Below are 25032 nucleotides of genomic sequence, written 5' to 3' on the forward strand. Positions count from 1 at the left end.
CCAGTTGCATTGTTTTAAGATCTCTTGGGGGCTTCATTATAAACACTTTAAATAACTCAAGTTTACACATTCGTCAGGGCTGAAATTTGGCATTCAAGTTCTCAATCCATGATATTGGGAAGTAGGGAGGGGGAAAAGGTAGTTTATGTTTTTTCAAACACTTCCTTATTCACTTTCCTCCACACCATTCATGATTTTGTAGACTTATACCCCTCCTTAGTCATCTCTTTTCTAAGATGAACAGTCCCCATCTTTTTAAACTCTCCTCATACGGAAGCTGTTCCATACCACTGATCATTTTGTACCTTTTCCATGTCTAATATATCTTTTTTGACATGGAGTAACTAAAACTTTGTATAGTGTTCTTTGGATTTACAGAGTGTCATTTTCATATTTTCTGTTTTATGATCGCTCTCTCTCTTTCCTAATATGCTCTTGGCTTTTTTTTGGACTGCGGCTGCACATTGAGTGGACATTTTCAGAGAACTATCTGCAAAGATCTCTTTCTTGAGTGGTAACAGCTAATTTAGAACCTAACATTTTGTATGTATAATTGGGATTATTTTTTTCAATGTGCATTACTTTGCACTTAACACTGAATTTCCTTTGCCATTTTGTTGCTCTATCACCCAGTTTAGTGAGATCCCTTTGTAACTCTTCACAGTCAGCTTTGGATAGACTATCTTTCATAATTAAGTATCATCTGCAAACTTTGCCACCTCACTGTTTACTCCCTTTTTTAGATCATTTAGGAATATGTTGAAAAACCCTGGTCCTTGGACAGATCATTGGAGGACTCTCTATTTACCTCTCTCCACAGCGAAAACTGATAATTTATTCCTACCCTTTGTTTCTTATCTTTTAACCAGTTACTGATCCATGAAAGGACCTTCCTCTTATCCCATGACTGCTTAATTAGCTTAAGAGCCTTTGGTGTGGGAACTTATCAAAGGCTTTCTGAAAGTCAAAGTATGCTATGTTGACTGGATCACCCCTGTCCACATGCTTGTTGATTCCTGCAAAGAATTATAATACTTAAGTGAGGCATGATTATCCTTTGCACAAGTTGTGTTGACTCTTCCCCAACATATTGTGTTTAATCTGTGTCTGATAATTTTGTTCTTTATGTGGTCTTTTGCATAATTAGAATTTACTAATGGAAAAACTAGTAGAAAGCTTTCATGATCTAGTACTTATGGTTCATTGGAATTCTGTTAATCAAATCAGGGAACAGAAGTCTAATCCAACTAGTCAGAACTATCAACACAACTCAGATGTCAAATTTTGAATTTCAGATACTAAGGCATTCAAAAATCATTGTCAACTCAGTATTTCAGCTAGTGGCTGTGGGTCTATTACAGGAGTGGGAGGGTGAGGTTCTGAGGCCTGCAATGTGAAGGTCAGACTAGAAGATCAAGATTGTCCCTTCTGGCCTTAAAATCTGTGTGTCAAAATTCAAGAAAATTATAAACTTCTCAATAATATCCTGCAAACAGAAATAGAGGTGAAATCTATCAAAAAATTATTCCTTAAATTCTATGTATTCATAATACAGCTTAGTGATCACAATTTCATATTTTTTTCTGGACGGAGGTAAAAGAAACAGTTAATTCAACCACCCCAGAAAATCACAACTATCATGGAATCACAATGGGAGAGAGGTGGTGTCTCAACCAGCCAGGAACTGAAATATTTAGGACTTTTTAGATTAAAACCAAAACCTCAAACTTTGCCTAGAACTCTGTTGGTAGCCAGTTCAGGTCACAGAGCAAAGGTATGAAGTGCTTTCTGCATGAAACACCACTTCATAAATGAACTATGATCTGCAACATTAACGAAAGCACTGCAATATAGCCAGCAAATGACTTCCATCTAATACTAAGTGTAAGGGCAAAGAAGATATCTTCTCACTAAGTGCCTCTTTTCCATGCTGCAGATTGAATTTAAATCAATGTTTTCTCAGATTTGCCAGTCATCTGCCTACATTTGCCTGCTTTTTACCTTGTGTTCTTGAATGTAAGAGACTTCCTTCCTGTTTCTACACCAATTTATGTCCATTACAGCTGGCTGGGAATTTTTCAACAAAATGTTTATTGATTAGAAAATTCCAATTAGTGGATCTAAACTTTTCTCAGAAACATATCCGGTTCCATGAAAATTTCACTGAGAAGGTTTCTGAGGTCCAGGATGGAACCTGTGATGAAAATTAGAACATGCAAGACCTACCCTGGAACAGCCTGCTTGTTAGGACACTCATTAGGCATTTGGGAGACCCCGGTTGGGAACCCACGTTTCTCAACCTTTTCTGTTGGACTTGTTCTATTTCATATAAATAATTAAATACCTTTTAGGCTAGAGACAGATTGACTCTATAGCCAGCCTGCTGGTTAAAATACTCACCTGGAATGTGATAGAGAGAGAGAGAGAGAGAGAGAGGTTCAAGTCCCTGCTCTGAGTCAGTCAGAGCAGACACTTGAACTTGGATCTCCTACAACCCAAGTGAGTGCCCTAGGCCTGTATCTATCCTGACAAGGGTCTTGGGTATTTTTGTGAAAAATTTCAGAAGGACTTCCAGAATGGAAACAAATTTTGAAACCTGGATATTTTTGCAACATAGAATTCTTGTTTTCTAGCCAGTCCTAGTGTCCATGTATAGCCTCTCTCCACGCTTGCACTGAAGGACATCCACCTTGCTGCATACCATTCAAGAACTTACAGGATCAAGGGATAGTATAGATTTGGAACTTTCATCTGATTCTGATCTTTAGATTTTGATATGTTTTATAGGGAAAACCTTAAATCCACAAGGCAATGGCTAGCAGTGCTGCTGACCTACTTACATATCAGTTGACACAAGAAAAAAGATACAGTAGATATTGCTGGTTTGGCCAACAAAGCACATATTATTAATCACAGCTGGGATCTGACACTGGATAGACCTTAAAATCAAGAGAGCAGTACATTTATTCTCATATGAACTGCATTAAAAATTGATCCTGGTGTGATATAAATAAAAAAATGGAATGTTGTGGAAATTCTACTAGTTCATGTGTTTTGTTTTATTTGAATCTTGAAGTATCTTTTAAGTGATCAAAAGTGTCTTTGAGTCACAACAGTCAATAATGGTAGAGACCACATACTGCTCTAATTCTGCTTTTCACATTTTGCAGAGATTAGGGGGCTGCTTGAAAGACATCATTAGAAGCTTTTATTCCAAACTGACACCATGTAAAGAGTTTTCCTTGTTAGCTGTATAATATCTGCTGCTTTTATTTTTGAGGCTCCACCATGTAAATTAAATCATGCTGTTAAACAGCTCAGTAATCAAGATAGTAATATCAACGCTAAAATAAAGAGGTAATCTATACTACATACATACATTCAAACAACATCTGAAATATCCCCCTCTTCTCTAGTTCTTATTCAGAATGGTCAGAGCTGTTCCCTTATTTTATAAGTGTTTTAACCCTCCCATTTTGTCCCCTGTGTTGCTGAACCCCCTCCATTTATTCTTTTCCTTTGGAATTTCATGAATATGTTTTTAATGAGTTCCATTATGTTTGTAGTACACTACTGCACAATAGTACACTTCCCCAAGTCAGTGACAGAGGTATGCATAGAACCATTGTTAGAATACCATTACAATATTAAAGGGAAGATTAAGGTGATTTCCCACCTTCTGATGGAGTCATCCCACTCCCTACTTCACTGAATTCTGGATACTAAATCCTTGAAATCCTTAAATCATCCCCTATGAAATAATTACTAATGTGCAAAGTGTTCATCTTTGGAATGTACCAAGGGCCTGATCCAAATTCTCATTGAAGTCAATGGAAAGACTTTGGATCAGAACACAAATGTTTGTTTTGTAAATTAATTTTCCAGGAAAGGCTTTACTCCCACAAGATCTTCCTCAGCTCTTCCCTCCACATTCAAGTTAAATATGCTAAACACTGTGCTATGCTATCAATGCATTTTATATTTTTCAAGAGAAAAAATGTATTTCCAGCAAGTACAATGACTCTAAGATTGTTTGCTATGAGGTGTTGCCTGCTTGCTCGGTTATTATATTGAGAAAATGGCTTTGTTCCAATGGAAAAAATAATTACATAGGTTTCCCAGTCAAAGACCACATTTATCTGCAAGCATATACACCACTGGTACAAGGATTTTGTCACAAGGAAAGAAAAAATTTAATGGGAACCCCTTATTAAGTGATTGGCAGAATATCATTGTTCCATAGGGCTTTTTGGAGAAAAGGATGCTTAATAAATATAATTATTACTTATTATTACATCCCATCTAAATACAAACCGAGGCCAATTGCTGACACAGCAAAAACAAGTTTACTACTACTACTACTACTACTACTTAGTATTTACATGGATAGCTCTTCATCTGCCCATCTCAAAGTGCTTTACAAAAGTGGATATGTAACATTATCCTTATTTTACAAATGAGAAAACAGGCCAGAGAGTTGAAGTGTTTTGGCCAAGGTGACACAGCAAGTCACTGTGAAGAAAACCTAGATCTCCTGTCCCAGCTCCATTGACACACACTGCTCCCCCTTGCCCTATGTAGGGAGTAGTTTAGGGCAGAATGACCCAAGTGCACATGCTTAATACTACAGGAGTTGGTAGTGATAGCAAATTTTCATTCTCTTACAGGACTCCTTTTGTAGCATGGTAGTCCTTACAAACCCTACCAGCTTCCATGGAGATAAGAGGAAGGCACCTTATGGAATATGGGAACCAAATCAGCCCAGAAACACCATTTCCAGAAATATACAGACCTAAATGGGAACACCAACTATCCCCTACCCCCCTCATCCAAGACCAAGAAAAAAGAAAAGAAAATGAATATGAGTAATATTGCGTATTTAGTTAGCCACTCTCTCACTTTCAAGTTGCCTTTATTTACATAAAAGAATCATTTTGGCTCTGTGAAAAGTGAACTCAATTTCCTTAGAAAAGATCACTTTTAAATCTTGATTGTATATGAAATTATTTCTGCAATGTTTATTCATCTTGAGAGAAATGTAATTACTTTTGAGAAAACAATATAATTAGTTTTGCTAATGTTTAATAGTGTTCTTAGTTAAGTTATTCTATTGCAGGGATGGCCAACCTGAGCCTGAGAAGGAGCCAGAATTTACCAATGTACATTGCCAAAGAGCCACAGTAATATGTCAGCAGCCCTACATCAGCTCCGCCCCCGCTCCCAGTGCCTCCTGCCCACTGGAGCCCCACTGATCAGTGCCTCCCTCTCCCTCCTTGCACCTCCCAATCAGCTGTTTTGTGGCATGCAGGAGGCTCTGGGTGGAAGGGGAGAGGAGCGAGGCCATGGCAGGCTCAGGAGAGGGCAGGGGTAGAGTGGGGGCAGGGCCTGTGGCAGAGCCAGAGGTTGAACAGTGAGGACCCCCTGGCACATTGGAAAGTTGGCGCCTGTAGATCCAGCCCCGGAGTCAGTGCCTATACAAGGAGCCACATATTAACTTCTGAGGAGCCACATGTAGCTTCGGAGCCATAGGTTGGCCACCCCTGTTCTATTGCTTTGTCCCTACAAGATAATCGATAATTCACCCCCACCAAAGTGGCCTTCCTCAGATCCTAGAGAGAAAACCAGGACTTCAAAGAATTCTAACCTTAAGTGCATCTCTACCCTGAAAACTGATTCTAAAAATGGCATTGCTTAGTTCCATGTTTATGGTGTCCAATTGATTTCTTTATCAAATCTGCTCAGTTCACAATTAAAAAGTAAAGTAATTAAAATTAATATAAATGATTGTCGGTACTGCAAACAATGTGGAAGATAAGCATTACACTTCATTTTCTGGCTCACACATTACCAGTGATAAAAATTCTAAAATCAAAACATAGCTACCACTCACTAGGGGAGAGTACAGGGGATTTATCAGACTCTTTAATCAGAAAAGTGATCAGATATAACTCTGAATATGCAAGGTAGCAAATACATTGAGTTTGAAAAGTCACTATACAAAAATAGCACATTCTAAATAGAATTGCATATTTTCTGCCATTTTCCAATTCAATAATTCAATGAAGGTCACATCCTTAACAAAAGAGATGTTTACACATTACCAATAGGAAATAGGGGAGAAACATCAAAGTTAATATAAATGAAGAAGCATTATAGAATGGTCTCCCAAAAACATGCCATATAGATGAGATGAATAAAGCTACTGTACTCTGAAAATACTTTAAAACAGGGGTTCTCAAACTTTTGTACTGGTGACCCCTTTCACACAGAAAGCCTCTGAGTGCGACCCCGCTTATAAATTAAAAACATGTTTTTAATATATTTAACACCATTATAAATGCTGGAGGCAAAGCAGGATTTGGGGTGGAGGCTGATAGTTCGCGACCTCCCATGTAATAACCTTGCGACCCCCTGAGGGATCATGGCCCCCAGTTTGAGAACCCCTGCTTTAAAAGGTCCATTTCTGTTTATTTAAATCACATGAATCTTTACTTCCTGCAAACCAGCAGATAACTGTGTATTCGTTGCTACTCAATTATCTGATGAAATTTTCAACACATCTCAGAAGCCACAGAAGTGGAATCAATAGTAAAAAGAGTTATGTCTGGATTCTGTACCAGTTTTTATGAGTATACACACAATAAATTTCCAGGGCTATTTTTCCTAAAATGTTTATAGGAAGAGGAGTCACTGAGCTACAGAAAGTCCTCCTTTAATAGACTAATCTCTTTTCAAGGCAACTGCTGCCTCTTGCTTGTCAACTGGTTTAATAACCACGGTAACTCAAAAAGATACAATATGCTGGTCACTTAGAAAAAAAACTATAAAGGCTTTCAGAAGTAGTCCTTACCATATATAACATAATCTCATTTGAAGATCCACTTTTGTCTTCTATATAATATAGATAAGAATAATAATCCAAATGCCATACACTAATGTTCTATCAAAGATCTAAATAAGCATTTTAGAAGTGAAGTTTATTGCCTAGAAAAAAATCAATCAACTCATGGACAAGCACTTAAATACTACAGATGCTGGCAGGTGTATTGTTAGGGTTTAATTACCCTAACAAAAAAGGCCCCAATCCTCAGTTGCCGTAAGTTGACCCAGCTCTATTAAAGTCAATGGAGCTGTGACAATTTACATCAGCTAAAAATCTGGCCGAACCAAAAGATCATGCACCACTTTATAGCAATAATTCAAGCATATTTAAAAAACAGTGCTAGTTTATGTGTTTGGTGCAGAAACAGCTATGCACCTACAGATTAAAAAGAATCCTCTCACAATTTGTTTTCAGCAACAAGTTTGTAACTGTTTACTGTCGTGATATCCTCCTATGAAAACAGTCATATAAATGGAATTCAGTTTGAATAAAGACCTTGTAACTTAAGGAATGGCTGAGACATGAAGCATATAAAGCATGAAAATAAGAGGATTATGTCTGCATCACTGACCCCAAAGACGCCCATTTTACTACTTCTCCCTTCCCAGCATTCCATTGTGGAGAGATGCTACACAGCTGTACTCCATGGTGTGCAGAGATCCTCTATATGGGTTCTCTACTGTCTGGCCCACACAGAGGTAGAAATGTGGCATTTTTACTGATACGGGCTTCACATAGATGCACAGGCACACTATAGATTGGCCCTTTGTAATGTTAGACCTATTAAAATCTTTGCCAAAATGCTGAGTAAATATATTTGGTAAATATAGCAGAAGAGCCTGAGGGGGATGTGACTGCAACTGGTGGATTTGTAGGTATGTGAATGCATTGGCTGAAACCCCTAGCAGGGGAAAAGGAAGTGCAAAGGCAAAAAGAGCAACCCTTTTTACTGACTATGGAGTGTAGTAGCAGTTTCAGAGAATTTTTGCTGGTGATCTGCAGTCTGGGAAGGAGTCGTCTTCCTTTACTCATTCCCTGTGGAGATACTATATCTCCTATAAGCCAGTGCTTTTAACTCAAGATGTTGACATCACTTCTATCAAATATTTGGTTTATTTAGAAAGTTTATATCTATTATTCAGCATTTCTATAGAGATATAGTCTACACACAACTTATACTACTCATTGCTAAAGCAAAATACCTTCAGCCACCTGACTATATTCATAGGCTAATACGGCTTTTAAAATTTTACCTAAATATATGTATCCATCTTTTCCATCCACTATAGGTTGCACCCAGGTTGACTTTAGTTGAACAACAGTATTCTGCTTTGCACCAGCAGGAGGATGTAGTGTGAAAGCCATTTCGAGCACTTGCTGCTGATTGATGGTTGTTACTCCAGAAGTGTGACCTGGGAACAAATAAACAGCATTTATATAGTGCCCTACAACTATACTTCAAATACTGAGGCATATCTTTTCTTTTGATACATGCATACAATTCACATTAACATTAATGGTAGTTGCACATGGATATTAGGCTTCAGCACATACTTCGAGATTGTTTCATACCCTAAATTGGACTCCTGAGCTTGTGCAGGCTGAACCACTGAAGCACCATAGGCTATGGGCTTAATGCATGTCATTTCACAATCATGGTAAAGGTGTATAATTTGGATAGATTCACCTTATGATGATTTCGGTCATTAAGCATTATATAGCACAATATTAGGATTCTTCATAGGGATATTTTATTAGTAGTATTCTAATAATTAAACTGGTATTATGTACAGAAGCTTATTCAATAATGATGCTCACTAGCAGATAGTATGATTTAATATGTTTCCTCACACAACACTAATTTTCAGGACTGAGATTTTCAAAGGGGTTGAAAATCTCTGAGGGTTAGGTGCATAACTCCCTTTGGCCCCTTTGAAAATCCCAGACTAGATGCTTTCTGTGAATTGGTCATGAACAGCACAACCTCAAGCTTCAGCCTGTAAATTATTTGAGAAAATGAAAGATGAGCTACAACTTCAAGCAAGCAGTCAGTCTCTTCAGTAATTATTTAAAATCAGCAGTTGCTGACAAGATATGGTAAGAACAAAATGAAATAACACGGACATGAAAAAGACCAACAGTGTTTGGTCCTGTAACTGTCTGATGCAATTACTTCTGTTGAAGTCAATAGGAATAGGCACTTTTAATAGGGTGGCACCCACCTCTTTCAAGTGCCCCCGGTTGAGTGTGTGTGTGCCTGCAGTTTTTCTTCAATTTCTAGGCTCCTGGTGCCCCATCAGCCACTGCGCTTGTCAGGCAGGTCTTTGGTGACTCAGCCCTCTGGCCGAGTCACTCTCAGTCCATGTGCAAACAAACAAACCCATTCTGGTGTATAAGTCCAGAATGTCCTGCAGCCCTCCCTAGGCTCAATCCTTTAACAGTCCAACTGGGCCCATTGACTTTGGGGTAAGGGAGGTCAGGGGTGTTCTGGGGGTTCAGAAGGGATGTCATAAGGGGAGTAGGTGTGACAAAATGGAACTCCAATACACCCAATTCTCCACTGATTTAAGGTTCCTCAAGTACCTTACATCAATGGCATACGTTGATTTGTACCTTGTAGCTTTAACTTATACTGGGGCGTGGCAGCTGAGAATGAAGGAGCTGTGACCAGCTCTCTGACATACCCTACCCCACGCTGCACCCAAACCTTGGCAGAATCAAGTCCATGGTGTTTAATGAATGTTGTCAAAAAATGCTAACCATACAGTAGACAAAACATCTCCAAAAGAGGGCTGAGGGCATCACAACTCATATAGCTGAATTGACAGTGCTTCAGTTCACTGATCATTAGAGCAGGGTGCAAGGGCTCTCTTCTATCCTCATTGTGGAATGCCAGCCTCTGAACATTCAAACACCATGAGTAACGCCCCCCCATCACAATATTGGCTTAAATACCGTGGGATTTATTAATATTGGTTTCTTCTTATTTGACTTCGTTTTTTGTTATTGTTGTTTTTAACTCTTTAGAGTGCACTTGCTTCTTGTTTTCCAGCTTTTTTCTTCAACCATGAGGGCCAGATGCTTACTTTCTTTTTCAATAAAAGCTGAGATTCTCATGCAATCGCTTAATGCCACCTTTATGAAACACACAGAACATCATGCCACTCACGATAAAAATCACTGGAGTTGGCAACATTGGGTTGGTATTCAGTTTGAGGAGAAAGATTTCTTCTGTATTTGTGTTTAAAGTTAGAGAAACAATGGGGAAGATGTTTCGGATACTGTGAATGCACTTTGTTTTTATAATATTAAGTGTATTGTATAAATTCTAGAAAAAGGAAATTAATAAATCCTAAAATGAGAACTCAATGGTTTAAGACACAATAATTCACAGAATTATACAATATTAAAATACATTGGGAACTATTTCCTACCAGCTTTTTTTTTTTAAGTGCACTTGATGCTTGTTGAAAGCATTAGACTGACAGTTCAGGAAACTAAAATCCTATTTTTGCATACAGTACAGGCAAGTGGTGTACGTTTCTCCATACTATATTGGCAGTATTGGCCAGGAGGAAACACATCTAAGTACTGCAAGGGATATTTCACTCTCCATACCAATTAGTCTCCAGACACAACCCACCTTCAGTACTATCAATTGTGGTAATACCGGGCTTCTAGGTGTGAACAACTTTGGCATCCACTAGAAAGCATCTCATTCCACTGCAAAGCCATCCATCATTGATAACTTTTGATTGTTAGCCATCTGAGCTATATTGAAACCAAGATCAGAGGCAAAAGGATCTGTATCCGGTTAACAATTAAATTCCACAGCATCACAAGCTCTCAAATCTGAACTTCTGAAATTTGTTGTCACAGTTCAGTAAAATCACTTTATGTTGCATTCATTTTCTTCAGTATGAAATAAGTGAATGTCACACTTTTTTGTCATACCATTTTTATTTAACAAATTATTTTCTATTCATTAGTAAAAAAAATTATAAACAAGGCAGCTCATTTATCAAAATGAAAAATGTTCTACTCCTTGAACAAGGAAAGGGGATTCTAAATAGACTGTCCCTGTTCCTAAATTAATGGAACTATCTTACATGTAATATTTTCTTTTAAGCATTAATGTAAGCACTCCACGATCATTAATGAAGAAGTAGAAGAACAGGAGTTACAACTGAAGGGCAAAACTGCTAAGAAAGCATTTCAGAGGGATGTCACTGAGTGATACGATCTAGGAAAATAAATGTAAGGCTCATTGATCATTGATATCATAATTAAATGCCTATAGTACATGACAAGGAAAAAGGACAAAAACGTTTATTAAAACTGGACTAAGAACATGACCTGCAGGACTAATGAAGTAGATATACTGAGAGGCCATGCAAAGGGTTACAGACAATAACCCTGTATTTTAAAATGATTTTTATAACTTAAGAAACAACATTTAATAAAGCTTCCTGGTTACTATTTACAAATTCCTTTGTACATAACAATCCAAAATTTTAAACCCAGCATCAGATCATCAGCTGGTGTAAACTGTCACAACCCCAGTGACTTAAATAGAGCTACCACAATTTATACCAGCTGAGGATCTTCCCATAGGAGTCATTATTAATAGCACTTCCAGGTCTTATTTTTTTCACTCCAGTGAATGGCAACATATTAAAAATATAGATAACTTGAGTTCTGGGATGTTTACTCATTTTTAATATAGAGACAACAAAATGTTAAAATTTCAGACCATTTTGGTAGTCCTCATCACGTTCCGATATAAACATTTAAAAATATTGCAGTATATAAAGTGATCCAGTTCCTATCCAGACTAACAATACCTACTTCACCCAAACTCATACACACCTTTCTAAAAAGTATGGGAGAACAGAATTATCCAGGCTAAACGGAATAAGGAGTACAATACCTGATCTTGTAATATACGCCAGATTTATTGTAACAGAAGAAAGTTCACTAAAATCAGATAAAATTCATCTCAGAGAGCTAATGAAACTAGCAGCAGTAGCATGAAAGTGACTGTGCATTATTACTGAAAACTAACAAAGTTAGAACTGGAAAAATGACAAAACATATTACCTATTTTAAAAGGAGAAGAAAAACTAATACCAGGGGAACTGCAGAACAGAAAATTCAAATTCAAATTGCTAGCTAGCAAAACAGTCAATTTGTAAGCAGCTCCCAAACCTTTGGCAAAGGTGATAAATAGTAAAAATTTGGATTGGCAGAGACAAACATATCTATTACATATATTAACTTGCATGAGCCTCCTGCTCAGTGCCATCACTACCATTAGGCACCTTAACACAATGCAACTTCCCCACAGGCACTCTCAATTTGTATTGGAAAATACAATACCCACCGGTTATCAGACTTCAAGACGAATGATCCACTCTTCCATTCCCTCATTGCCTCCCAGCTCTTGGGGTGGCAAACTTAATTTTTGTAATGCCCCTTCACACCAATTCATACAGTAAACAACATTAGATCCATCTCTCTGCATCTGTTAAATATTAGACTTTAAAATTGAAGGCATGGCACACTAAGAAAGTTTACAACATACAGCAGAAGACAAAAATAGATTTATGTGTGTGTATGAGAATATTTCTTGCTTATAATTGTAGAAGATATACAAATAATTTAAGCACCAATTGCCAGTTTATTACACCAAACATTCTGATTTCTATTGGTTCAGGCAGCTAGAAAGATCCTTCCCCTGTCAGGAAGTTCTCCATGTTGAAAGCAACACTGGTAACTGCTGATGTGCTCAGGCTCAGCAGATATAAAATAGCATTCCCTTTGTTCTCTCCAGGATGTGGAGACCAGGAAACCATATTTTTCTCTAATCAAACAGCTGAATGCTTGGCACAAATGGGTTCATTAGGAAATTTATAACTGGATTCCCTGACCATTCTGTTCCTAAAACTCTTTGATAAAGAATGGGTTAATTAAATTAAATTAATCTCACAATACTGGTCATAAATTTCCATTATTTTGATGTTCAATTAAACAACACACTTTCTAGGTCTTTATAAATAAAGAATGCACTTTCAGGAAGCCCAACAGATAAATTGTCTTTTGTTTTGAAAGCCATTTTTTAATTTGAACCCAGATAGGTAGTACCAGTCTTCCATTTCTTTCTTTGAAAAGGCCAAGCAAACTAAATTACTCTTCTTGTTAGTCGCCCATGTTTTGTTTTCTGTCATGGCAGGAAAATAATTGTATATGGCATAAGGAAAAGCTGTATGTAGCATATCAGTATAGAACAAACAAAACCTATAGGCAAATACATGTGTATGTGAATTACAATATCAGCACACTTTGGATGAGAATCTGCCTGCCTCTTTGCTGATATTCATAAGTGGGGAAAAGAGGGAACCCCTCCTGATCTCCTGCATACTTATGGAGGAAACAGTCAGAATGTTGGTGCTTGTGCTTCTTATGTGCAGCGGACACAGGCTAGTCCAGCCACAAGCACCCTACATTCCAGAGGGAACATGACTAGGATGGGAGGTTAGTGATCATTGCCTGTGCCCACCAGTTGGTGGTTGGAGGCTGGTGGTTTAGAGGGAAATGCTACACCTCTAAAAAGGGATAAGACCAGCTTCTGAGTTCTCTCCTACTTTGCCTGCTCCAGCACTCTGCAGATAGAGTGCCTCCAGCTACTACCACTGTATCTCCATTACTCTGGCCCTGACTGTAAAATCCACAATACAATCTTTTACTTAATTTGTTGACAAGAAAACACGTTTAGTGGAGAAAGGGAGGACATGACATTTTGTACAGTGGAGGCAGCGTCGCTTAGTGGATGGAACACCGGATGATGGGGTGGGGCACTTGGATTATATTGGGACAGCTGTTTTTATATATATATATACACACACATACACACACACACACTGGGTGACTTCAGGAGGGTCACTTACCCTCTCTGTGCCTAATTCCCCATCTGTAAATGAGGGTAATGATACTTGCGTCCTTTGTGAAGTGCTTTGAGATCTACTGATGAAAAGTGCTATTTAAGAGCTAGGTATTGTTATTACAGGGCTTAATTCTGCTTCAGTTACAGCCTCTAGTTCAACCCTGCAAACCTCATTTGAACTCAGTGGGACCTGCAAGGGTAACTGAACAAAATGCGGCCCCTTTATTTACTGTAATAAGGCAAGAGATACTGTTCCACACAACAATCTCAAAACGTAGATCATCATTTTGCTAAAAAAAAACATATTTTATTAATGGCTCATGTCAAGGTGAGAGGAGAGGACAGTTGGACCATTTGGAGTTCAATATAAATATCTTTTCTTAATAGCTTGGAGGATCCAGTGGGGAGTACGTTGTTCATATCTATGTATTGCATGAAGCCATGAAGAATGACAAAGGGCTTGATAATGCACAGCACAGATGTGGAACTGCATTTGCAAACATTAGGTAAAAGGGATGATTGGGTCAAAGAGTTCAGGAGAACACAATCCTATATTAATGAAGGCATTAGAGTATACCCATCAAATTACTCCTGCCTAGTGCCAGTGAGAAAAGAGTGAATAGCTAAACAATTCAGTTGTGTGACGTAAGATCAGACTTAAGTCAATGTCTCTACAGACACCCATCCTCTGCCCCTTTTATACCCTACATTCCTGAGAATAGGGTATCATGGGTACAAGGAGCTGGAGATTAACTTCTGCTGAGTGAAGTCAATGGGAGTTTTGCTTTTCACTGCAATGGGAGCAGGACCATTCATACGCTCAACTCACACTTGCACTGGAATGTAGCAACCTTGCACTCACTGGACTTGCAGGATAAGGCCAAACAGCATTATAAGCAATCTTGAATCATGGACAAAAAAAATCAGTAAAATAAGATTCATTAAAGACAAATGTAATGTGGTTCACATGGGAAGGGATACTCAAATTCACAAGTATAGAATGGAAGACAAATTGAATGTGAGTCAACAATGCAAAGCTATCACCAAACCCCAAAATGTTGAGTTAGGTTCTGTTAATATAATAAAAATATTACATGTAAATTAAGAGACGAAATTACCATAAAATGGGTTATAATTGCTTTAAAAACACTTTCATTATATTCAGGAATTGTACAATCAAAGGAAAAATATTTTGACAGTAATTACCTATATTTAATTCAATTTAATGGTGTGCTAATAGCTGGGATGGGTAAGAAAAATTTAATTTGAGCTACTTTTTCTGAAATGCAGGAAGTGCCAAATATACTATAATCAGACATAAGAATTACCCATTTTATAGGAATATTAGCCACTCCAGTTGGTTTGGCCACAAATTAAATACTATAATCGATTTTGATTACAAAAGACAAACTGGACAGAATTCAGATAGCCACACAAATTATAAAACATCTAAAAAATTAAAACGATGGGGAAAACGATAAAGAGAACTGGATATGTTCACTTCAGAGAAATGACAACTCAGGTTCTTTCCATTGACTTAAATAAAAGCTGGATTGGAGTTCTATCTTTCACTCTCTGTCCAATGAAAATGTTACAGTTAATAAAGGAATAGCTATAAAAAAGATTTCCAGATGTTTATGAGGTGATTGAGAAGGTATGTAATAGTATACCGAGTGACATCAAGTAGTGGTGAACATCCAAAGTTATTATCCCTTGAAGTAAATACTGATCTCTACGTTGCCTTGGTCACAATTTGCCTCTAAAAACAATAAATCTTTATGGTCTCAACATAAGTCAATATCTGCGCTTCTTGTTACAGAGAAGAAGCTCGAAAATGACGGCTACAGTCTTAGATTTGGAAGGACATTTGTACAAACATCTAAATGCATAATAAGTATTATTTTTATTATTACTGAATTATGGATAAGAAGGCTATTCTCTTTTTTTGTGGAAATTACAAACACACAAGTATTGATCCTGCAAACGATCTGCACATGTACTTTGTTTTATATGTGGTGGCTTTAGTTAAACAAAACCATTCCTATTCAGCACAACACTTAAGCACATGCTTAACTTTAACTATATGCTGAAGGCCATTAACCTTGGTGGGACTTAAGAACATACTTAGGTGTTTTGCTGAATAGCATGTGCTAAAATGGATTGTTGAATTGGGGCTTGCAAGTAGGCCCATTAAAGTCAATGAAACTACTTACAATGTATATCATGAGGCACCAGTGTAAATCTTTGCAGGATTGGGGCCTAGAAGGAGAACAGATCACACTCAAAAGAACCCTAAGAGGTGATTTTCAAAGCACCTAAGGATTTAGAAGTGCAAGCCTCATTGAAAATGTGCTCCTAAACCCGATAGGTGTTTTTTTTTAAATCTCTTCCTTAATTTATACTGTTGGTTTCTGATCAAATAAAAACCATATTTAATTTGTGACCTATCCTTTTCTGTTAAGACCTAATATGAACATAATAGGCATCTGAAGAGGATTCATCAGAATACAGAGGTAATCATTTGGTTTGCTTTTTATTAATATCTGTATTTTTGTAAATTATCTTTCAAAACAGCATTGGAATCAAAAGATGTTTGTTCATGTTCAATACCTTTTTGTAAACCAAAGATTCAGATTTTTTTCTAGTAAAGACTCAAATTTATGCTACTGTGAAATTAAACTAGTTGCTGTAATTTAGTCTAAAGAGTTTACCTATCCCTGCTGTTCTGTAGTCAATGAAATTATCTAAAAATTGTTCACAGAGCATTCATGGTTAGCTTCTACTGGAAACAAACTGGGACAGGGAAAATCAAGCCAACTTAGTTCCAGATGTTTATCATTACTAATAATACAATTAAGATAATATCAGATGTAGGTAATTATTGTTAATTTCGAATTTTTTCAAAGGAGACAAAACAATGTTAATTGTTCTCACTATTGAATAAAATATAAAGTTTTTCATACTCCTCCTATAGCTAAATTACTATTATGTAATTTCATGTTTTTGCTTTGTAGAACTGCTTAGAAACTTGTTTTTCTATGTGTATTAGTGTGTTTTGGACTTCTTCAGCAATATATTGTATATTATTGTGTATTTTCTGTCAGTTGTGTTTATTCAATGTATTTTTTTGTTTCACAATAATCATCTCCACTGTACTGCATAGTCTGGGACAAATTCTGCTCTCATTTACTCACATATTTATAATTTGTAAACAGAGCCAACATTATATGGAATCAGAGAGAAGTACTAGGAATGTCCGAGTAGGTCGCACTGGTGGGGGAGTGGCACTATATGTGAAAGAAAGCATAGAATCAAATAAAATAAAAGTCTTAAATGAATCAAACTGTACCATAGAATATCTCTGGATAGAAATTCCATTCTTGATCAATAGGACAAGAGTAGTAGGAAAATACTACCCACCTACTTGTAGAGAAACTACAAAGGCCATAAAAAAGGAATAATACTGCGGGATTTCAACTATCCTCATATTGACTGGGTATGTCGCCTCAGAAATGGATGCATAGATAACATTTCTAGACACATTAAATGACTGCTTCTTGGAGTAACTTGTGCTGGAACCTACAAGTGGAGAGGCAATTCTTGATTTAGTCTTAAGTGGCACACAGGATTTGATGCAAGAGCTAAATATAGCTGAACCATTGGTAAGAGCAACCACAATGTAATTAAATTTAACATATTTGAAGGGGGAAATGCCAAAATAACTCACCACAGTTGCATTTAACTTCAAAAAGAGGAACTACACAGAAATGAGGAAGCCAGTTAAACGGAAATTAAAAGGAACAGTGACAAGAGTGACAGTACTGTAAACTGCATGGAAACTATTTAAAAACAGCATAATAGAGGCTCAAACTAAATGAATACCCCAAATAAATTTAAAAAAAAACAGTAAGAGGACCAAAAAATTCCACCATGTCTAAACACCAGAGTAAATGAGAGAGAGCCAAAAGGCATCCTGTAAAACCTGGAAGCCAAATCCTAGTGAAGAAAATAGAAAGAAGCATAAACTCTGGCAAGTATAATAATTCTTCTGGCCAAGAAGAAGTTGAAGAGCAATTAGCTAAGGACACAAAAACTAACAGCAAAAAAATATTTTAAGTACATCAGATGCAGGAAGTCTGCCAAGCAATCAGTGGGGCCTCTGGATGATTGAGGTGCTAAAGGAGCACACAAGGAAGACAAGGCTCTTACAGAGAAGCTAAATAAATTATTGGCATCAGTCGTCATTGCAAAGGATATAGGGAATATCCCCACACCTGGGTCATTCTTTTTAGGTGACAAATCAGAGGAACTGTTCCAGTTTGATGAGTCAATAGAGGAGGTTTTGGAACAAATTGATAAATTAAATCGTAACAAGCATTAGGAGCATATGGTATTCACTCAAGAGTTCAGAAGGAACTCAAATATAAAACTGAAGAGCTACTAACTGTGATATGTAAACTATTGGAGGGCACCTAAAGTAATGTCCATTTTTAAAAAAGGCTCCACAGATGATTCTGGCAATTACAGGCCAGAAGTACTAACTTCAGTACCAGGAAATTGGTTGAATTAAGAACAAAATTATCAGACATATGGATAAACACAATATGTTGGGAGTCAAGACTTTTGTAAAGAGAAGTCATGCCTCACTAATCTATTAGAATTCTTTGAGGGTCCATGTGCACAGGGGTGATCCAATTGATACAGCTGCTTCATCTTTCAGAAAGCTTTGACAAGGTCCTACACCAAGGGCTCTTAAGCAAAGTAAGCAGTTCTGGCATAAGAGAAACGTCCTCTCATGGATCAATAACTGGTTAAAAAGATAAGAAACAAAAGGGAGGAATAAATGGTCAGTTTTCACAATAGAGTGAGGTAAATAGCAGGGTCCCCCAACGATCTGTACTGGGACCATTTGCTGTTCAACATATTCATAAATGATCTGGAAAAAGAGGTGAACAATGATGTGGCAAAATTTGCAGATGATACAAAATTACTCAAGATATATAAGTTCAAAGCTGATTGTGAAGAGTTACAAAGGGATCTCACTAAAGTGGGTGATTGGGTAACAAAATGACAGATGAAATTCAATTTTGATGAGTGCAAAGTAATGCACTTTGGAAAACATAATCCCAACTACACAAACAAAATCATGAGATCTAAATTAGCTATTATCACTCAAGAAAGAGATCTTGGAGTCATCGTAAATACTTCCCAGAAAACTTCTTTTCAATGCATAGCAGCAATCAAAAAATCTAACAGAATGTTAGGAGCCATTGAGAAAGGGATAGATAATAAAAAGAAAATATAATAATGCCGCTATATAAATCCATGGTATATCCACACTTGGAATGCTGCACTCAGCTCTGGTCACCCCATCTCAAGAAAGAGATATTAGAATGGGGAAAAATACAGAAAAGGGCAACAAAAATTATTAGTGGTATGGAACAGCTTCTATCTGCAGAGAAATTAAAAAGACTGGGACCATTCATCTTAGAAAAGAGATGAGTAATTGGGGATATGATAGAGATCTATCAAATCATGAAGAAAGTGAATAGGGAAGTGTTATTTACCCTTTCATATAACTTAAGAACTAGGAGTCACCCAATGCAGTTAAGAGGCAGCAGGTTTTAAAGAAATGTAAGGAATCACTTCACACAATGCACAGTCAATCCATTGAACTCATTGCCATTGGATGTTGTGAAGACCAAAAGTATAACTGGGTTCAAAAAAGAACTAAACCTGTCCTCCATGAACTTATCTATCAACAGTTCTTATTCAAGATGGTCAGGGATCTAACCCCATGCTCTGTGTGTTTCTAAGCCTCCAACTGCCAGAAGCTGGGACTGGACGACAGGGGATGGATCACTTGATAATTGTCCTGTTCTGTTCATTCCCTCTGAAGCATCTGGCACTGGTCACTGTCAGAGACAGATACTGGGATACATGTACCATTGGTCTGCCCACTATGGCTGCTCTTATGCATTAAACATAGACCACCACAATGACTGTTTTACAGGATACTAGTCAATGGAAGAGGCATGTACTCTGTACATCTCTTAAAAGTTAGATTCCAAAAGAAGGGCAAACACCAGGAGCATGGGGAAGCCAAGATAATAACAATCATAGATATGATAAAGGGAGACAACTGGACACAGAGTGATCGGGAACTCCTGGTAAGCTGTGTTCAAGCAAACAATATGTGCTTTAATGCAGCCAAATGTAAAGTTATACATCTAGGAAGAAAGAACATAGGCCATACTTCCAGGATAGGGGATTCTACCCTGGAAAGCACTGACTCCATAAAGGACATAGAGATCATGGTGGATAATCAGCTGAACAGCAGCTCCCAGTGCAAGGCTCTGGTCAAAAGGACTAATGCAATCCTTGCAAGTATAAACAGGAATCTTGAGTATGAGTAAAGAGTTTATATTATCTATTTGGAACTGATGCAACAGCTATGGAATACTATGTTCAGTTCACAATTCAAGAAGGTACTGACAAAAATAGAGAGGGTTTAGAGAAGAGCCACAAGAATGATTAGAGGATTAGAAAACATGCCTTATAGTGAGAGATTCAATCTGTTTAGTTTAACAAAGAGAAGGTTAAGGGGCCACAGTCTGTAAACTACCTACATGGAAACAAAAATCTAATAATGGTCTCTTAATCTAGCACATAAAAGTATAACAAAAAGAACAGGAGTACTTGTGGCACCTTAGAGACTAACAAATTTATTTGAGCATAAGCTTTCATGGGCTACAGCCCACTTCTTCGGATGCATAGAATGGAACACATAGAAAGAAGATTGGCCTCTTACAGTTGGCATGGCTACTTGCACCTTTTCATGGTTTCTGTATGTATAAATATCTTCTTTCTGTGTGTTCCATTCTATGCATCCGAAGAAATGGGCTGTAGCCCACAAAAGCTTATGCTCAAACAAATTTGTTAGTCTCTAAGGTGCCACAAGTACTCCTGTTCTTTTTGCGGATACAGACTAACACGGCTGCTACTCTGAAAAGTATAACAAAATCCAATGACTGAAAGTTGAAGCTTGACAAATTCAGACTGGAAATAAGGTTCACATTTTTCATACTGAGGATAATTGACCATTGGAACCAAGGAGTATTTGTGGATTCTCCATCACTGGCAATTTTTAAATCAAGATTGGATTTTATTTATTTAGGAGGTCAGGCTAGATGATCATAATAGTCCTTTCTGGCCTCATAATCAATGAATCTATGAATATACTTAAAATATACTTTCATTTCACAACTATTTTATGAAATTTTCACTTCAGATCTCCTAGCATGGTTAAAAATTGTACTTAATGTACTTTTTAAATGTAGTACATAACTCTAAAATATACCTTCACATTGTAGACTTTGAGATAGTTGGCAAAGATATGCTATATAATATGTTTTTAAATGGATTATGATACTAAAGCTCTGTTACAAACAATTTTACATTTATCTTTATGAAAATAGATGACTTGTCTCATTACCCAGATTAATACTTGGAATCCAGTGGATTTCAATAGTGAGTGTTTGGTATACAGTAATTTAAAAAAGTACGTGTGAAGGAGAAGAAGAAAAATTAATCATGCCCCTAATATAGATATATGGTGGCTGGAAGTGCTTTAAAGTTTGGGATAACTATATTAACAAGTAGCATAGCCACAAAAAAGATATATGTATCTTAGAATCATATAATATCTGGGTTGGAAGGGACTTCAGGATTCATCTAGTCCAACCCCCTGCTCAAAGCAGACCAATCCCCAACTAAATCATCCCAGCCAGGGCTTTGTCAAGCTGGGCCTTAAAAACCTCTAAGGAAGGAGACTCCACCACCTCCCTAGGTAACCCATTCCAGTGCTTCACCACTCTCCTAGTGAAAATGTTTTTCCTAATATCCAACCTAAACCTCCCCCACTACAACTTGAGACCATTACTCCTTGTTCTGTCATCTGGTACCACTGAGAACAGTCTAGATCCATCCTCTTTGGAACCCCCTTTCAGGAAGTTGGAAGCAGCTGTCAAATTCCTCCTCATTCTTCTCTTCTGCAGACTAAATAATCCCAGTTCCCTCAGTCTCTCCTTATAAATCACGTGCTCCAGCCCCCTAATCATTTTTGTTGCCCTTCGCTGGACTCTTTCCAATTTTTCCACATCCTTCTTGTAGTGTGGACACAGTACTCCAGAGGGGAATGATCATGTCCCTCGATCTGCTGGCAACGCTTCTACTTATACAGCCCAAAATGCCATTAGCCTTCTTGGCAACAAGGGCACACTGTCGACTCATATCCAGCTCCTCGTCCACTGTAATCTCTAGGTCCTTTTCTGCAGAACTGCTGCCTAGCCACTCGGTCCCTAGTCTGTAGCAGTGATGGGATTCTTCCTTCCTAAGTGCAGGACTCTGCACTTGTCCTTGTTGAACCTAATCCGATTTCTTTTGGTCCAATCCTCTAATTTGTCTAGGTCCTTCTGTATCCTATCCCTACCCTTCCAAAGTATCTACCACTCCTCCCAGTTTAGTGTCATCTGCAAACTTGCTGAGGGTGCAATCAACGCCATCCTCCAGATCATTAATGAAGATATTGAACAAAACTGGCCCCAGGACCGAACCTTGGGGCACTCCACTTGATGCTGGCTGCCAACTAGAGATGGAGCCATTGATCAATACCCATTAAGCCCGATGATCTAGCCAGCTTTCTATCCACCTTATAGTCCATTCATCCAGCTCATATTTCTTTAACTTGCTGGCAAGAATACTGTAGAAGACCGTATCAAAAGCTTTGCTAAAGTCAAGGAATAACACATCCACTGTTTTCCCCTCATCCATAGAGCAAGTTATCTCATCGTAGAAAACAATCAGGTTAGTCAGGCATGACTTGCCCTTGGTGAATCCATGCTGACTGTTCCTGATCACCTTCCTCTCCTTGAAGTGTTTCAAAATTGATTCCTTGAGGACCTGCTCCATGATTTTTCCAGGGACTGTAGTGAGGCTGACTGGCCTGTAGTTCCCTGGATCCTCCTCCTTCCCTTTTTTAAAGATAGGCACTACATTAGCCTTTTTCCAGTCATCCGGGACATCCCCCGATTGCCATGAGTTTTTGAAGATAGTGGTCAATGGCTCTGCAATCACATCAGCCAACTCCTTTAGCACCCTTGGATGCAGTGCATCCGGCCCATAGACTTGTGTTTGTCCAGCTTTTCTAAATAATCCTGAACTACTTCTTTCTCCACAGAGGTCTGATCACCTCCTCCCCATACTGTACTGCCCAGTGCAGTAGTCTGGGTGCTGACCTTGTTTGTGAAGACAGGCAAAAAAAGCATTGAGTACATTAGCTTTTTCCACATCTTCTGTCACTAGGTTGCCTCCCCCATTCAGTAAGGGGCCCACAGTTTTCCTGACCTCCTTCTTGTTGCTAACATACCTGTAGAAACCCTTCTTGTTACTCTACCTAGATGCAACTCCAATTGTGATTTTGGACTTCCTGATTTCACTCCTGCATGCCTGAGCAATATTTTTATACTTCTCCCTGGTCATTTGTCCAAGCTTCCACTTCTTGTAAGCTTCTCTTTTGTGTTTAAGATCAGCAATGATTTCACTGTTAAACTAAGGTGGTCGCCTGCCATATTTATTATTTTTTCCTACTCATCAGAATGGTTTGTTCCTGCAACCTCAATAAGGATTCTTTAAAATACAGCCAGCTTTCCTGGACTCCTTTCCCCCTCATGTTATTCTCCCAGGGAGAATTAACTGAGGGAGTCAAAGTCTGCTTTTCTGAAGTCCAGGGTCCATATTCTGCTGCTCTCCTTCCTTTTGTCAGGATCCTGAACTCGACCATCTCATGGTCACTGCCTCCCAGGTTCCCATCCACTTTTGCTTCCCCTACTAATTCTTCCTGTTTGTGAGCAGCAGGTCAAGAAAAGCTCTGCCCCTAGTTGGTTCCTCCAGCACTTGCACCAGGAAATTATCCCCTACTCTTTCCAAAAACTTCCTGGATTGTCTTCCTAAACTAGTGACCATCAAACTTTATAAAATATTGCACACCCAAAAAAAGCTGGGTTAAACGAACATTACTAAAGTTGCAAATTCAAACACCCAAAGGGTAAAAAAGTCCAGGATTAAGGTTCCTTATGAAACTTTAATTTGGCCCTCTTGTTCATATGCATGATAGTGCAGTATTTAAATATCTGATCATATATAGGGCTACGAGTATGTCACAGCGGGCATGGAAGTAACGGATTCCATGACTTTCTACAACCTCCATGACATTGGGGTCCCGCAGTAGCCCAGCCCCTGCCAGCAGTGGGAGGATCCCACCCCAGCTCCCAGCCCTACAAGGCGGCAGAGGATCCCTCACAGCTCTCCAGCCCCATGGTCGGGGTCCCTCCCAGCCACATTAAATCGTCAAAGTATGGCCTGTCACATGGTTTACTAGTAGCACAACAAAACCTGAAGGACATAAAGGTCATTCTTGTTCCTCTAAAGGCACTTGCACAGGGCACCTGTTACAACCATAGATGTGCAGAATGATCAACAGACAAAGGGATACCAATGGAAGGCAATAGAAATGGGAACAATACAAAAATCTTTTAGTGTAATGGAAGGATATTGTAGTTGTTGGCTAATATGGAAATGGAGTTTATCAGAAAAGTTTTATATAGAAAGAAACAAAAAAACTATATATAGTTTTTATTTAACATCTTTTTTGGTGTAGAACTATCATTTAGAAATAATAATTATGTGTAATGTATAACATATAATTATATAAATAATTAGTATAATCCTGGGATGAGATGAGGGCTATTAGTGGCAGTGGATACTTTGAACCTTGCATATTTAGTCAAGAAGACCAATGACACCCAATCAAACTACTTTAAAATGAATTACAACAAACAATGGCAGCACAGCTGCTATTAGGTCTATAATTAAGTTTAGGAGGGAAACAGCAGCTGAATGCAATCAGATAATTAAGGAGCAAGCTTTTGTTAACACTGACGATCAGTAGGGTCATGATTCTTCAGATTTTGAATTTATTATGGCTCAACAGACTAATCTATTTTTATACCAGAGGTATATTTCTATTTCTTTTACCAATCAAGTATATTTTTGATTAGCAGCCAGTTGGTCATTTATTTATTTAAACTATTTACTATCCATTTAGGGGGGAAATGTAACATTTACAAAATCTAAGATTACCATGGAA

The 25032-nt window shown here is 37.9% G+C and overlaps 1 protein-coding gene across 6 annotated transcripts in view; it reads right to left on the reverse strand.

Annotated features, from left to right (window-relative positions):
* Window positions 1-25032, reverse strand: part of IQCM (IQ motif containing M) — a 167129-nt gene that overhangs the window by 28502 nt on the left and 113595 nt on the right. For all 6 annotated transcript variants that reach the window (XR_005598733.1, XM_039539283.1, XM_039539279.1 and 3 more), the window contains one exon: window positions 8137-8295. Coding sequence is in view for 5 of the 6 variants with exons in the window: in XM_039539283.1 (XP_039395217.1) it covers window positions 8137-8295 (159 nt within the window). In the remaining variant the exon portion in view is untranslated. The remainder of the gene's footprint in view (window positions 1-8136; window positions 8296-25032) is intronic.

This window comes from Mauremys reevesii, linkage group 5 (genome assembly GCF_016161935.1).
Source record: "Mauremys reevesii isolate NIE-2019 linkage group 5, ASM1616193v1, whole genome shotgun sequence".
Lineage (NCBI taxonomy): Eukaryota > Metazoa > Chordata > Testudines > Geoemydidae > Mauremys > Mauremys reevesii.